Source organism: Asterias rubens, chromosome 4, assembly GCF_902459465.1.
Source record: "Asterias rubens chromosome 4, eAstRub1.3, whole genome shotgun sequence".
NCBI classification, from domain to species: Eukaryota; Metazoa; Echinodermata; class Asteroidea; order Forcipulatida; family Asteriidae; genus Asterias; species Asterias rubens.
The window spans coordinates 20846931-20859704 of NC_047065.1; the positions used below are offsets into that span (position 1 = coordinate 20846931).

At 39.6% G+C, this 12774-nt stretch overlaps 2 protein-coding genes across 2 annotated transcripts; one reads left to right on the forward strand and one right to left on the reverse strand.

The window, feature by feature from the left end:
- Window positions 1-1407: 1407 nt before the first annotated feature.
- LOC117289174 lies at window positions 1408-2091 on the forward strand. The gene has a single exon (XM_033770172.1). It carries the CDS (start codon window positions 1408-1410, stop codon window positions 2089-2091), a length of 684 nt encoding a protein of 227 aa, XP_033626063.1.
- A 1205-nt stretch (window positions 2092-3296) lies between these two features.
- Window positions 3297-10731, reverse strand: LOC117289491 (aqualysin-1-like). Its single transcript, XM_033770631.1, has 9 exons — window positions 10713-10731; window positions 9948-10101; window positions 9453-9593; window positions 8824-8965; window positions 7953-8186; window positions 6647-6825; window positions 5703-5874; window positions 4396-4526; window positions 3297-3875 (listed from the first exon to the last, which is right to left on the reverse strand). The coding sequence occupies exons 2-9, from the start codon at window positions 10056-10058 to the stop codon at window positions 3870-3872; spliced, it is 1116 nt and encodes a 371-aa protein (XP_033626522.1). The 5' UTR covers window positions 10059-10101; window positions 10713-10731; the 3' UTR covers window positions 3297-3869.
- Between the last annotated feature and the right edge of the window lie 2043 nt (window positions 10732-12774).

Below are 12774 nucleotides of genomic sequence, written 5' to 3' on the forward strand. Positions count from 1 at the left end.
TCCTCTTGCGTAATAGGCGTTAAGAAAAGAGAATGTCATTCAAAAAGGATTCAAACGCTGGGTTACACAATGGGAGGTTACTAGCAAGCCTGGTGCCAATATTAACAAAGTACATGCACATGTGATCATTAAATGTATCAGCAATGTCTTTGTTATCATCTATTCTCATGTCATCCTGAATAAAATACGAGGGGTTTGGTTTTTGCTTATTCTTATTTAATAATGAATTAATTAGCTTCCATGTACCTTTCACATTGCCTTTTTCTTTATATTAAATTTTGTATTTAGGTAAGTTTTCTTTGATATTCTGATTAAAGAATGTAACTTGTTTTTGTATACAGTATAACAAGATTTATTTTCTAATGTAGGGCTTTTAAGAAATTTTTTATACAAGTAATTTTTCCTTCTTATGGATTTATAAATACGATCTGATAGCCACGGAGACTTATATTTATCATAACGGCATTTGATTTCTTGCACGGGGAAATGTTTGTACATGCTCCAGGAAAATATTGTTTATTTCATGAATATCAGTCTCATTTAGATCATCATTAAAACTGTTTACGTTATTCGTGTTAAAATCACGACTGACATATTTACGTTCAACCTGATTTTTTTCTTTAAATTGATCAATAATAAGAAATACAGGTAAGTGGTCACTTATGTCAGTTACTAAAATACCAGCAGAATGGTTTAGAAAATTATTTGTTTGTATATTATCAATTAAGGTTGCACTATAACCTGTGATTCTAGTTGGTTTGCTTATGGTGGGATAAAACGATTGAGAAGAAAGAACATTAAGTTTTGTACAGTATTATCAGTATCATACTGGAGTAGATTGATATTAAAGTAACCCATAATATAACACTTTTTATTCTCAGCATTAATATGACCTAAGATTTCATTGAAGTGATCAGTGAAATTATCACATGAAGCACATGGTGGTTTGTATACAATCCCAATGATAACATTTGCTTTGTGTAAGTTAACAAGCTCAATAAAACAAGATTCAATTTCAGAATCATTGACAGATAAATCGTTACGAATACTATATGCAAGATCTTGTTTTATATAAAGTGCCACCCCACCACCTCTTTTATTCTGTCTGCAAAAACCTTCAACTATGTAATTTTGAATTTTGAATCAGTGGATCATGAATATCTTTTAGCCACGATCCTGTAACCACTTGTCGGTAACACCCAACATCACATCACCAACTCAAGCCAGTTCGTCGACATAATCAAAGACATCTACTTTAGTCAATCTGACATTCTTGTCAGTTTTGACATTGTCTCCCTCTTCACAAACATACCAAATATAGAAGCATATGATATCCTCGTCACCTGCATCTCCTCATCCAGTTTCCGGTGGAGGGACCAGTTCTATGAACAAACCTCAGGGGCCGTCATGGGATCTCCTCTATCCCCGGTCCTTGCTGATTTGTTCATGGAAGAGTTTGAACTGGATACCATCGAGAACGCTGATCTTCGCCCCAACCTCTGGCTCCGCTATGTTGATGACACCTTCGTGGTTTGGCCCCACGGAAAGACAGCACTACACCAGTTCCTGCAACACCTCAACTCTCAGCATCCACTCATCAAATTCACCATGGAGCAAGAAGAAAACAAGACCATCTCTTTCCTCGATGTCCAAGTCACCAGAAGAGAAGATGGGACCCTTGCTCACACTGTACATCGCAAGCCCACACACACCGACCGATATCTACACAGCTCTTTATTCCACCATCCTCGCTTCAAGTCTGCTGTCCAAAACACTTTGGTCCGCAGTGCGTTCAACACATGCGACCAAGACACCTTGAAGCAGGAACTTCGCCACATCAAGACATCACTACAACTCAACGGATACAAGTCTTTTAACTTCAGCCAGCCCAAACCAAGCCTCTCACCTGAAGACAGACCAGAATTCAAGGCAACCGTCACCATCCCTTACATCGGCCACGCAACACACCAACTTCAACGCATCTTCAGCCAAGTGCAAGTCAAGACCTTCCAGACAGCACCCAACAAGATACAAGCATCTCTTCAAACACACAAGGACAAACAAGACACCCAAGGCAAAGCCCGGCGTTGACCGAATTCCCTGTGAATGCGGTAAAGTCTACATCGGGGAGACCGGCCGCAACATCTACCAGAATCAAGGAACATCAAGCACACGGCAGACTAAAAGGACACCTAGACAAATCAGCAATCATCAAACACTCACACGAACAAGATCATCTCATCAAATGGAAACTCAGCTCATCGCCCCAGTCAAGTTCTGGCACCAACGCAGAGTTAGGGAGGCAATCGAGATCAAGGCCCACAACACAGTTCCACAAGACATCGGATTGTTCATCAATGACATCTTGTCACCACTTCTCAAGCCAACACTTCCAGCAGCAGCTCACCACAACACTGACACACTCCAACGCACACACATCCAGACAGCAACCAACTCACACGCTTCACCGGACAAGAACAGCTTCGATCCTTCCCGCCCCAAAGTGCATCCCTCCAGCCATACATATGCTCCACCACCACCAGTAGTCCAGCATCCTCATGAAGAAGAGCAGAGTATACTGTTCAAAACGTCGAGACCAAACCGGCTCTTTTCAGACCCATCACTCCTTCAAAAGAGTTTTTTACGCGTGGTTGTACCCGCAAGTTTACTATTAATATTTATTAGTAAAGTTGCTTTTATTCTCCACACCATGCAAAGCTTCAAACACCATTTTTTTTTTGTATTTTTGGTTGAGTTTACAAAGTAGCGCCAGTAGCACCCCTCGACGCATTAAAGACACTGGACACTATTGGTAATTGTCAAAGATCAGTCTCTCACTTGGTGTATCTCAACATGTGCATACAATACAAACCTGTGAAATTTGAACTCGATTGGTCGTCGGAGTTGCAAGATAACGGCTTTGATTTCGAGACCTCAAATTCTAAACTTGAGGTCTCAAAAACAAAGGCGTGGAAAATTACTGTTTTCTCGAAAACTACGTTACTTCAGAAGGAGCCGTTTTTCACAATGTTTTATACCATCAACCTCTCCCATGTTATTTTGTGCATATTTTGAGTTATACACCAAGTGAGGGGACTGGTCGTTGACCATTACCAATAGTGTCCAGTGTCATAAGCATTACACAATACATGTGCTAGACTTATTGTTACCAACACTCTCTCAATGGTCAAAAGGATACCACTTTCTTCGGCTATTACCGTCGTCTCACTCAAGTTATAGAATATATCCGTCACTAAAAAAGGGAAACTCAAAATGAACACAGCCCGTGACAAGAATTCTTCTGCGTATTTTAATTACTCTTTATTACGATCAGACCTTTAGGACATAGTCTTCTGTCAAGAATAGTATTAACAGTATTACTGGAAATAGTGCCAGCGAGCCTGGCTTCGATAGAAGACACATCTGGACTGTTGACACATCAACAAGAAAGAGATTGTCGGCACCAATCCGCTATTTTTATTCGAAATATTGTATTATTTACTATAATACTTAAACTTACAGGCCAGATATAAATAAAGAAAAAATCGGGAGGCCCTTGTGATTGACAAAGTGTTCGTGTATTTGTTCTCCACAAGATGGCCGCCTGATCACAAATTAATTTTGACATCACTACAATTAACTTAAACAAGAGGAGGCATCAGACAAAACGGAAACGAAACAATTGTGATATTGTAGTTATGATAGTTTGTTTCAGTAAGGGATGGAGTTATAAGACCAGTGCGAAACTGGAATCTAAAGTTATGATTTCTTTGAAGAGGGGACCATGTTGTCTGCTGCTATTAACAGCTTCAAGTTTCTCGTCCGTGACTGTGCCTGAAACATCATTCATGTCCATACCATTCTGTCGTTTACAACTGCAGGAGAAACACACACAAAACAACAAGCTTATTAACACATGAAAGTCAAAAACTTGATGGTTGACATCTGATTTATACGTGGGCCCTTAAAGGCATTGTACACGCTTGGTAATTGTCAAAGACCGGTGCTCTAACTTGATGTATCCCACAATAACCATAAAATAACAAGCCTATGAAAATTTGGGCTCAATTGGTCATCGAAGTTGGAATACGTGAAGTTACATTTTTTTCACGTCAGGTACGTACGTTGTGCGGACGTCATACGTGAGCATGAAATAATCCCAAAGTGGTGACGTCACCTAGAAACAACAACATGTTCTAACGTTCATGTTCACGTGTTTGCCCGCGTAACGTGCAGGGCAGTGAAAAAAAAAGGTTTAAACAAAAATGTTTAGTGTTTAGTGTTTTGCTACGACATCTACAGTACACGTGCTGCCCCATGTGGTTTACAGCGAGTTACAAGCAAGCCCGGTGCACAACTAAAAACACACTTTTTTTTAAGATCTGAGGTACTCACATTTCCAGTGTAAAGGAGCTTGTTGGGCGATCCCTTGGTGTAGTATATTTTCCCGTTGCTCGCATCTCCAAGAAGTTGCGATACTACACCGGTTGCACCTCCATTTTTGACAAAGTACAGTGTAGCAACACCTGAAATTGCAAAAAAATATTTCAGTAATCTATGACTAGTCTTGTCTACCATGCCCGTTGTGCGGCAGACCTGGGGTTCCCTGAAATAATAATGTTAGTCTTCTTCATTCATGAATACCTGGGATAGTTTCTCCATTTCGATTGGTTCAGAGGACATCACGTGGGGTGTTTAAACGGATGATATAACCACATGGAATTAAGGGGAGTGTGTTATGGCTATTTTGGAGAAAACTTGACCGAGCATTAAAATTTGTCATAGTGAAAGAGCCCGAAAAATTTAGTGAACGTTGTCTGCGGCAGAATCATTTACTCTGGTTTCCAACTTAGTCGCGCGCGTTTAGCTGTTATGAGAGGCAGAAACAAGACGTTAGTTTCATTTATTAAATTGGCCTTTTAACATGGATATAAAACAACCACAAAATTGGATACGGCCAAATGACGAACAGTGAGTGGCAAAGCTAGCACTGTAGCAGAATTTCGTTCTCAAATTTACAGTTTGTATAGATCTGTTGCAGAAGGCGGCGCTTTTGGGAACAGCGAGGATCCTAAGAAAGACCCTCGGTATCTTAGGCTACGAGACGTAGCCCGACTCGAGGTGATCCGGCACAAATGAAAACATGATCTTTCTTTTGCGAACTGTGATAAGATGAAATAATAATAATAATAATAAAATAAAATAAAAATATTAATACAAAAAATAAAATGTTTTTTTTTACTCAATTCAAATCTGTTAATAGTCATATCGAATTCCTTTATTGACTGAAAATATTTCAAATGAAACTCAGTAGAGATCACAACAAGCCATTTTCGCTCAAGTACCTGGTTAATACGACTTGGCATAAGCATTGTTTAAAGCTTTTGGTGTAGATAAGTATGAATAAACTAAAAATAAAAAAGTAATCTTGCGGGTACAACAATGTGTAAATCTCTGTTGTGTGAGTGTTGAAGACCAGCAGAGTGTACTGTTTGAAACGTCGAGACCACACCGGCTCTTTTTTAGAGCCATTATACTCCCAAAAAAGAGATTTACACGTGGTTGTTCCTGCAACTTTACCATTTATTGATAGTTAACTTGGCAAAGTAGCAAGTAAAGTTTAAAAGCAACATCTTTGAAAGACCAGTAGAGACCAAATTTCTACGTCTTTCTATAGAAAAAACAACCACAATGAGACTTACCTGAAACGTGTGGGCAAGCCATTGATGTGCCTGACATGGTAGCAGAGCCAGTGTCCCAATTATGACTGGCACTTTCAATGTTTACACCGGGTGCGAAGATATCAACACAGGTGCCCCAGCATGAGAAATAAGCAATTTGGTCCTGATTGTCTGAGGCTGCTACGGTGATTGCCTGAAAGAATACAATATTATTATGTTTAATACTTTAAGTATTTTTTTTTTTTATCTAGGCAAAACTTCTGTGACTTTTATTTGTTTCCTGCTCGTGTATGATGGCTAGCAGTGAATAACCGAGACCAGTGTTCTTTATTACAACACGATATACATTTTGTGTCTTAGTAAATATCTTCGTTTTGTATCTGTCCATATACTTTTCAAAAGTTTTTCGTCAAACCCTGATATCTGATTTTTATTGATGGCTTTTTCTATCAACAGTGTGTAACTTAATTTTTTTTGATGGTTTTGCGTTGATTGATTGTTTGGTGTTTTTATTGTTTATAGTTCTTGCGTATTAACTATTGTGTGTTTCACCATTTGCTACTTAAACAAAAATATTAATTTTTTTGTTCCAGTGCAATTCAACTTCTCGGTTGCCACACCGACGTTCATTGTGCTGTTTTTAATTAAATAAACCAATAAACATATAAATAAATATTTAAGTCTAGGGTGCGTTGGATTAGCTTCCCTTTGTCGACCCGGTGGTGCTCATTCGGGTGAGCCCCTGAAGAGATAATCGAACGATCACTTCCCGTCGCGTGCACCTCGGACCAGCCCCAAGTGACCCGTTCCACAAGACGGGCACTAGGGGCTGACCCGGGTGAGCCCCTGGAACGACGTCAAAGCTATTCGATCTTACCGGGGACAGATCAGGGTTGACCCGGGGAAGCTAATCGAACGCACCCATCAACAACAAGAGTGTTTTCAGACCGGGAAATGCAACTTACGTCGGGAACGCGGGCAGGTGAGATGTAGCAGGCATCCGAGTCGGAGTTTCCTGCCGCGACGGAAAGTACGTAACCAGTATCGATCAGTGCCTGGACTCCAGCATCGAGGGCATGGTTTGCACCACCACCAAGAGACATTGATACAACACCTTTCGGTCTCTGCGAAACTGCATTCAACCCTACACAAGTGGAAACAAAAAGTTTGTTTAAAAAGGTGTTCATGTTATTGGAGAAGTTACGTTGCAGTAGACATATAACATTAGTTCCTCCAAGAGTTTTGTATATTGCAGTTCAGAAACTTGGATGTTAAAACTGACACCGTTGGCGTTTTCACATTAACATCATAAGGGGTTAACATAACACCAATGTAATTGATTTTGCAGAAATGGGTGCTATTTTAACACCCTATTATGTTAAATTTTACTCATTTGTTGTTATATGTGGCAAAACCATGGTGTTAATTGAACATATCAGTTTTTAAAGTGTTGAAGAGTTGCAACACGAAACCACGGCCCCTGCTCCAGAGTCAGCTCAGCCTAGCTTGGCCCCGCAGATGTTTTGACAATACTGCGTATGCTTTGCGTACGTGCCCAGGGCTTCAGACGAGAGAACGAAGCCTGAAGCCGAATCAAAAATACCGTGGACCTTTCACGAACCGTGGACCCATATAGTCCTCTTTTTTTGTTAATATATGTGCCCGGTTTGGAAAGTGTACTGCTACCCATGGGGACAGGGACATGTTTTATGCATGAGTGAGACTGGGCAATATAAACTGTGCGATTTAAGTATCTAAACACTTAAACATGGTCAGATATACCGAAACCTCAAATAGAATGGCAACAAAATAATTATAAATCCAATCCACTGTTATCTTTTGTGCATTTTGATACCTATTTTAATGCGCTACGATGTTGTTTGGCGGATTTAAGGGTACTTGAGTGGCTTAAGGTAGAATTTTAAAAGTTGCAAAACCGTTGTACGGTGACTAATAATTTTGCCCGCCTTGTTTTTATCATTTTTTTGTGTGTGATATGCTTGTGCGAGTTCCCTTCGGTGATTAGCGGCTTTTGCAACTTTTGAAATTCAACCTTAAGCCAATGAAGTGCCCACAAACCCGCCAAACAACGTCGTGGCGCAAATAAACAGGCTTCAAAATGCGCAGAAGATAACTGTGAATCGAATATACTAATAAATTATTATTTTGCATACTATTTTGAAGTTCCGATTAATTCTGACCAAAGTGTTAGATATATTATTGGCGCAGTTTAGGTGATGTGTATTATGACAATGATACGATGACACTTACCGTCGAGGATCAAGTAGGTAGGGCAACCACCAGAGTTGGTGCATACTTTAGCACTGTAAACCCACGCTTTGCGTGCAATTCCGTAGGTAGCTCCAGCGACAGTACCACCACAATGGGTTCCGTGACCATTGTCGTCTGGCCCACCGAAAATGAGCTGGGCGCGACCATTAAACTCTGAATGAGATGTTCTCATACCGGTATCCACGATGTAGACGTGACCACCTTCTCCCAAGACTGTTCAAATAATCAAAATAGTGGGTAAACGTTGTAATTAATAAGGCCATCTTCTTTAGTGGCAAAAACGATTATGTAACAATCGAAACACACTGATTTGTACGCGCGGCGCACGGGATTGGCCAATGAATAAGCTTCTTTAGAACTCTAAGTGAGGGCGCTTTACTCAAATGACATCATGTGCACAAAGGTCTTTAAATAAAACACAATTAAAAAAATATGATTTCTTCATTCCATGCGAATGTGTAGTTTGTTTTAGTTTTGTGTTTAATTGTGAAAACAGAAATTGAATCATGAACAGTACAGAATGATGAAATAAAATCACTCAACTGAAATTATTTTACTTCGAGATGTCGAAATCATTAGTTCTGAATGATATTTTTATGGGGACGATTTCACAAAGAGTTAGAACTAGTCCTATAACTTAGGACTATGAGGTATTACAAACTTAAGACTAGTCTAAAATTAGGACGTCAGTAACTCAGACCAATCTTAACTCTTTATGAAATCCAGTCATGGACACACTTTGGTATGACAGGGAAGCAGTAAATTGTTGGTACAACCCCACTACCATCCGGAGCTTCGTATATAAATCGAAGAATATGGTTTAAAAAGTGACCATGTCGGATTAACTAACCGCCGTCATTGAAGTTGTAGACGCCATCAATCCCGTCTCTTGAGTCGATCCTGTCAATTCCCCAAGTTGGGTTGTACTGCTGCCCTAAGATCTGCGCCATGGCTTCTTGCTCGACGAACTCAATACCATCAATGGCGCGGATCTGCGGAAATAATAATTCAATTATTGACCCCTTGCACTCAAGTCACATGCCTTTTTCGAAAAGTGGTGGACACTATGTGATTGCACTGTTTGGGTTGGGTGGATATCACCAGATTTACCCAAACCAAATATTGTTAATAATTACTGTGTCCGACATTCCTCAAACTGGCTTAAGCAAAGTGCGGGTATTTCAAAGCACGCCAATAAGAAGAATAGATAGGGGAGATGTTGAAACTCAAGTTGTTTTTATTCAAAAAGCAAATTGTTTTCAGCGGTGACAACTCAACGTTGGCCTTGCACCTGTTGTGATGTAGGTATATTTTTAAGTTATATTTTCCCTTATTAAAATTTTTCAGCCACAGGACCATAAGGTAAAACATGGCGGTTGTATGATATTTAGTATTTTATGTTGATATTTGCATCCTGTATAAAGATCTTAAAATTACTAAATAAATTGAATAAACACTGCCGTCATTCTAATTACTTACAGTATTAATCATATGAGGTGGGATTCGTAGATTCAGAACGGGAATCAGATCACGGATCTTGGACACCTTTGGGGCCGGCATTCGCATGGTCTGAAACTCAGCCAAGATGTCTTCCTCTATCTGGTCCAATACGGATGCATCCTGTAAGAAATGAGAGAATCAAATAAGTAGCTTTTAAACTCAAAAGTTCAGGTACTAACTGAAAACATAACCAACATGCGAGGTGATAGTTTCGTGAGAATTGGAGCATTGTGTTCCATTCATAACAAACTGTCGATACACGTTATAATTATTGACAATAATACCACTGAGAAAACTGTAGTTAAAAAAAATGTACAAATTGGTATTTAAAAATTACAGCACAATCATAAAGGAAACAATTTTTATTTATTTTTTTCACAAAAGACTCATTCTAAAAGAAACACAAGGCCTTTTTTCATTTTCTTTTTTCTTCTTCAAATTCCCAGTTTTTATCAAGCAATATTATAACAATACCTTAGCTTTGATGATGAAGCTGTTTGGGATGCCACGTCGCTGGGCCATGTAAATTGGAGCAAGGGCGGCATTGGCAGCGGCCACACACAGACACAACAAGATCAGCTTCATGGTTGGTTATGAGGACGTCCACAGTCTACGAGAACAGTCAAAGCTAACGTTGGATTTTGAAGAACAAATTAAAAGTCAAATATCAATGTGGAAATGTTATTGTTAAGTGTTAAAGGCAGTGGACACTATTGGTAATTAATCAAAATAACTATTAGCATAAAAACCTTCGTCGGTAACGAGTAGTGGGGAGAGGTTGGTAGTATAAAACATTGTGAGAAACGGCTCCCTCTGAAGTGGAGAAGTTTTAGAGAAAGAAGTAATTTTCCGTGAAATTGATTTCGAGACCTCAGACTTAGAATTTGAGGTCTCGAAATCAAGCATCTGAAAGCACACAACGTGGTGTGACAAGGGTATTATTTTCTTTCTACTTCGACGACCGATTGAGCTCAAACTGTCACGGGTTTGGTATTTTATGCATATGCTGAGATGAGTGAGAAGACTGGTCTTTGACAATTACCAATAGTGTCCAGAGTCTTTAATATCAGCTGATGCAGAATTAAGATTCAACCTAATCAAACAAAGCAACGTAATCGGTGACTTAAAACCAATCCACACACGGGGGCTTTTTTCTAAGCCTAGATTCGAACCGCGAACACAGAGGTGAAAAGCAAACGAGGAACTGTTGTTTTGCTGAAATAAATAAAGCCAACTTACCAGTCAGGAAGGAAGGCGATGCTTCAGAGTGAAGAATACCTGTTTAAGGGGGGTTATTTATACTATGTGAGTGTCGACTTTATCAACTCATTGTTTACACAAGAAAGACGTAGGAAAGTTACATATTATTTCATAATCGTTAATTATAGTTATTTGGAACCAAGCAGATGTTTGATAAAAGGTTACGGACTTTCCCTTAGTGACCTTTATCAGCGTTTTATTGTAAACCTTTGCCCAGTTGACAAGTATTATCATGTCTAGAAGATCGTCATCAGCTGTTTACATAATTTGAACAACGATTATTTTAAAAGTTTACGAATATGGGAGTGTTTACGCGAAAAGAGAGAATGGAGTGGAATAGTTTACAGTGTAGCTCGGTATATTGTACACATTATTGACTGGCAATTCGGTAACTAGTTTACATCCATTCCCCCGAGCGACTTTGAGTGACCAGAAATAGGCCCTTTTTCTGGTCACTCACAGGGCCGAGGGGAAATAAACGTACACAAGTTGTGGTTTATAACACACCTCGGGTCTGTGAAATAAGAACAGAAATCTTGCAAAGAAAGGACAGTTTTGTAGTTGCTGTTAACGGTTCAAGTCAAGAGAGGGCGCTGTAACCAGGCATTGATTTCAAAGACTACCCGGCGGCAGTATTCCCGCAAAACACGTGCTTAGCCACTGGTGCGTTCGTTTAGCTTCCCTTGGTCGACCCCGGTGTGTGGCGTTTTCTTTTTCCAGGACGAACGTGTGCAGATAATTACCCACGTTCGTCCTGGGAAAAAAAACGTCACACTCCGGGGTCGACCCAGAGAAGATACACGAACACACCCTTAGTTAATCCCACGTGACCGTGTTTCAGCCAACAAGAATACAGAACAAGCAAGAGGTGTATTATAAAACAAACTAATGAAATTACTCTTATCCCTTTTCTCCTTTTTCTTCTTCTTTTGTTTCCCTTCCTTTTTCGGACTAATAATACTAAACCACGATGGCTGCAGGAAAAGTGTTAGTATAACACTACGAAAAACACCAACCCCTACCCAAAATCTGAATAAACTTTCCAAATAGATTACAAGTATACTGTTGATATTGTAATCTTTCTTTGAGTAAACAGAGCAAAAAAAAACATACCATCCTCTTGAAACTCACTGGTGACACGGTATCATGTTTGTTGTTTCTTCTCCGGGTTGATAAGATAATTGTTGAAGTCTGTTTTCTGCTAGTAGTTTCCCACAACAAAAGTTCGACCAGTTCAATAGAAAGAGCCGTTTACAGTTGTTCAGATCCAGAGTTCACTTCGAAATTGCAATAACCTTTGCTGTTATGTGGGCAGTAGAATCCGGTCGAGATTAATTAGGCAATAGGTCTTCTCAAAAAAATATATCCTTGGAAAACATTTGTTTTCTTCTTTTTCTTATATGCAAGTTCACCCAAATCAAGGCTTAAAGCCACTCTAGGTAAAAGGGCTACAAGGAAGAAACGTAGAAATGCAGAAACTCAGTGGAGCTGAAGGTAAGAATTAATATTCCTCTTTAAAGATGGCAGATCATAGGATGAAGGGAAACATGGACCAGGCAAGGAGTTCCAAAAGTGATGCAGTACGAGGGAAAAAGCTTCTGGAGTAGCTCTTTGTTCTACATCTAGTCACAGCCACATTGTAAGGATGAGAACAAGCAGTAAGCCTGGTCTCACGCTCAAACACCCTGACAGGAGGTTGCTGTAGCCGAAGTTTCCTAATACATTAAGTGTCGGTAACTGAATTTGTCTTTCCCTACTCTCTCTCAATGTAAAAGAGTGAACATTTCAATATCTTGCCCGAGAGGTGTTAGTTTGGCTCTGTTGGCAGTGAAAGTCAATGTGTCACTCATTTTGAGTAAAAGAGGAACACTCTAAATCGAGTTGAAAATACTAGTCTTTCACTCTAAAAAAGAGTTGTCCGTCGCCAAGTGGCTCTTTGCAAGAGTGGTTTTGCGGTTAAACAAATGGACATCCACTCTTTTAGGATTTGGGTACTTTTGTAACATAAAACACAATGTCCACAGACTGAGGTAGGCCTACT

Bases quoted from the DNA above. Each gene is read 5' to 3' on its own strand.
- LOC117289174 (XM_033770172.1), top strand. From the start codon at position 1,408: ATGGGATCTCCTCTATCCCCGGTCCTTGCTGATTTGTTCATGGAAGAG.
- LOC117289491 (XM_033770631.1), bottom strand. From the start codon at position 10,058: ATGAAGCTGATCTTGTTGTGTCTGTGTGTGGCCGCTGCCAATGCCGCC. The intron at 9,594-9,947 runs GTATTGTTATAA...CATTTCTTACAG, and splicing joins GCTTCATCATCAAAGCTAAG to GATGCATCCGTATTGGACCA. The intron at 4,527-5,702 runs GTAAGTCTCATT...TTGCAATTTCAG, and splicing joins GGCTTGCCCACACGTTTCAG to GTGTTGCTACACTGTACTTT.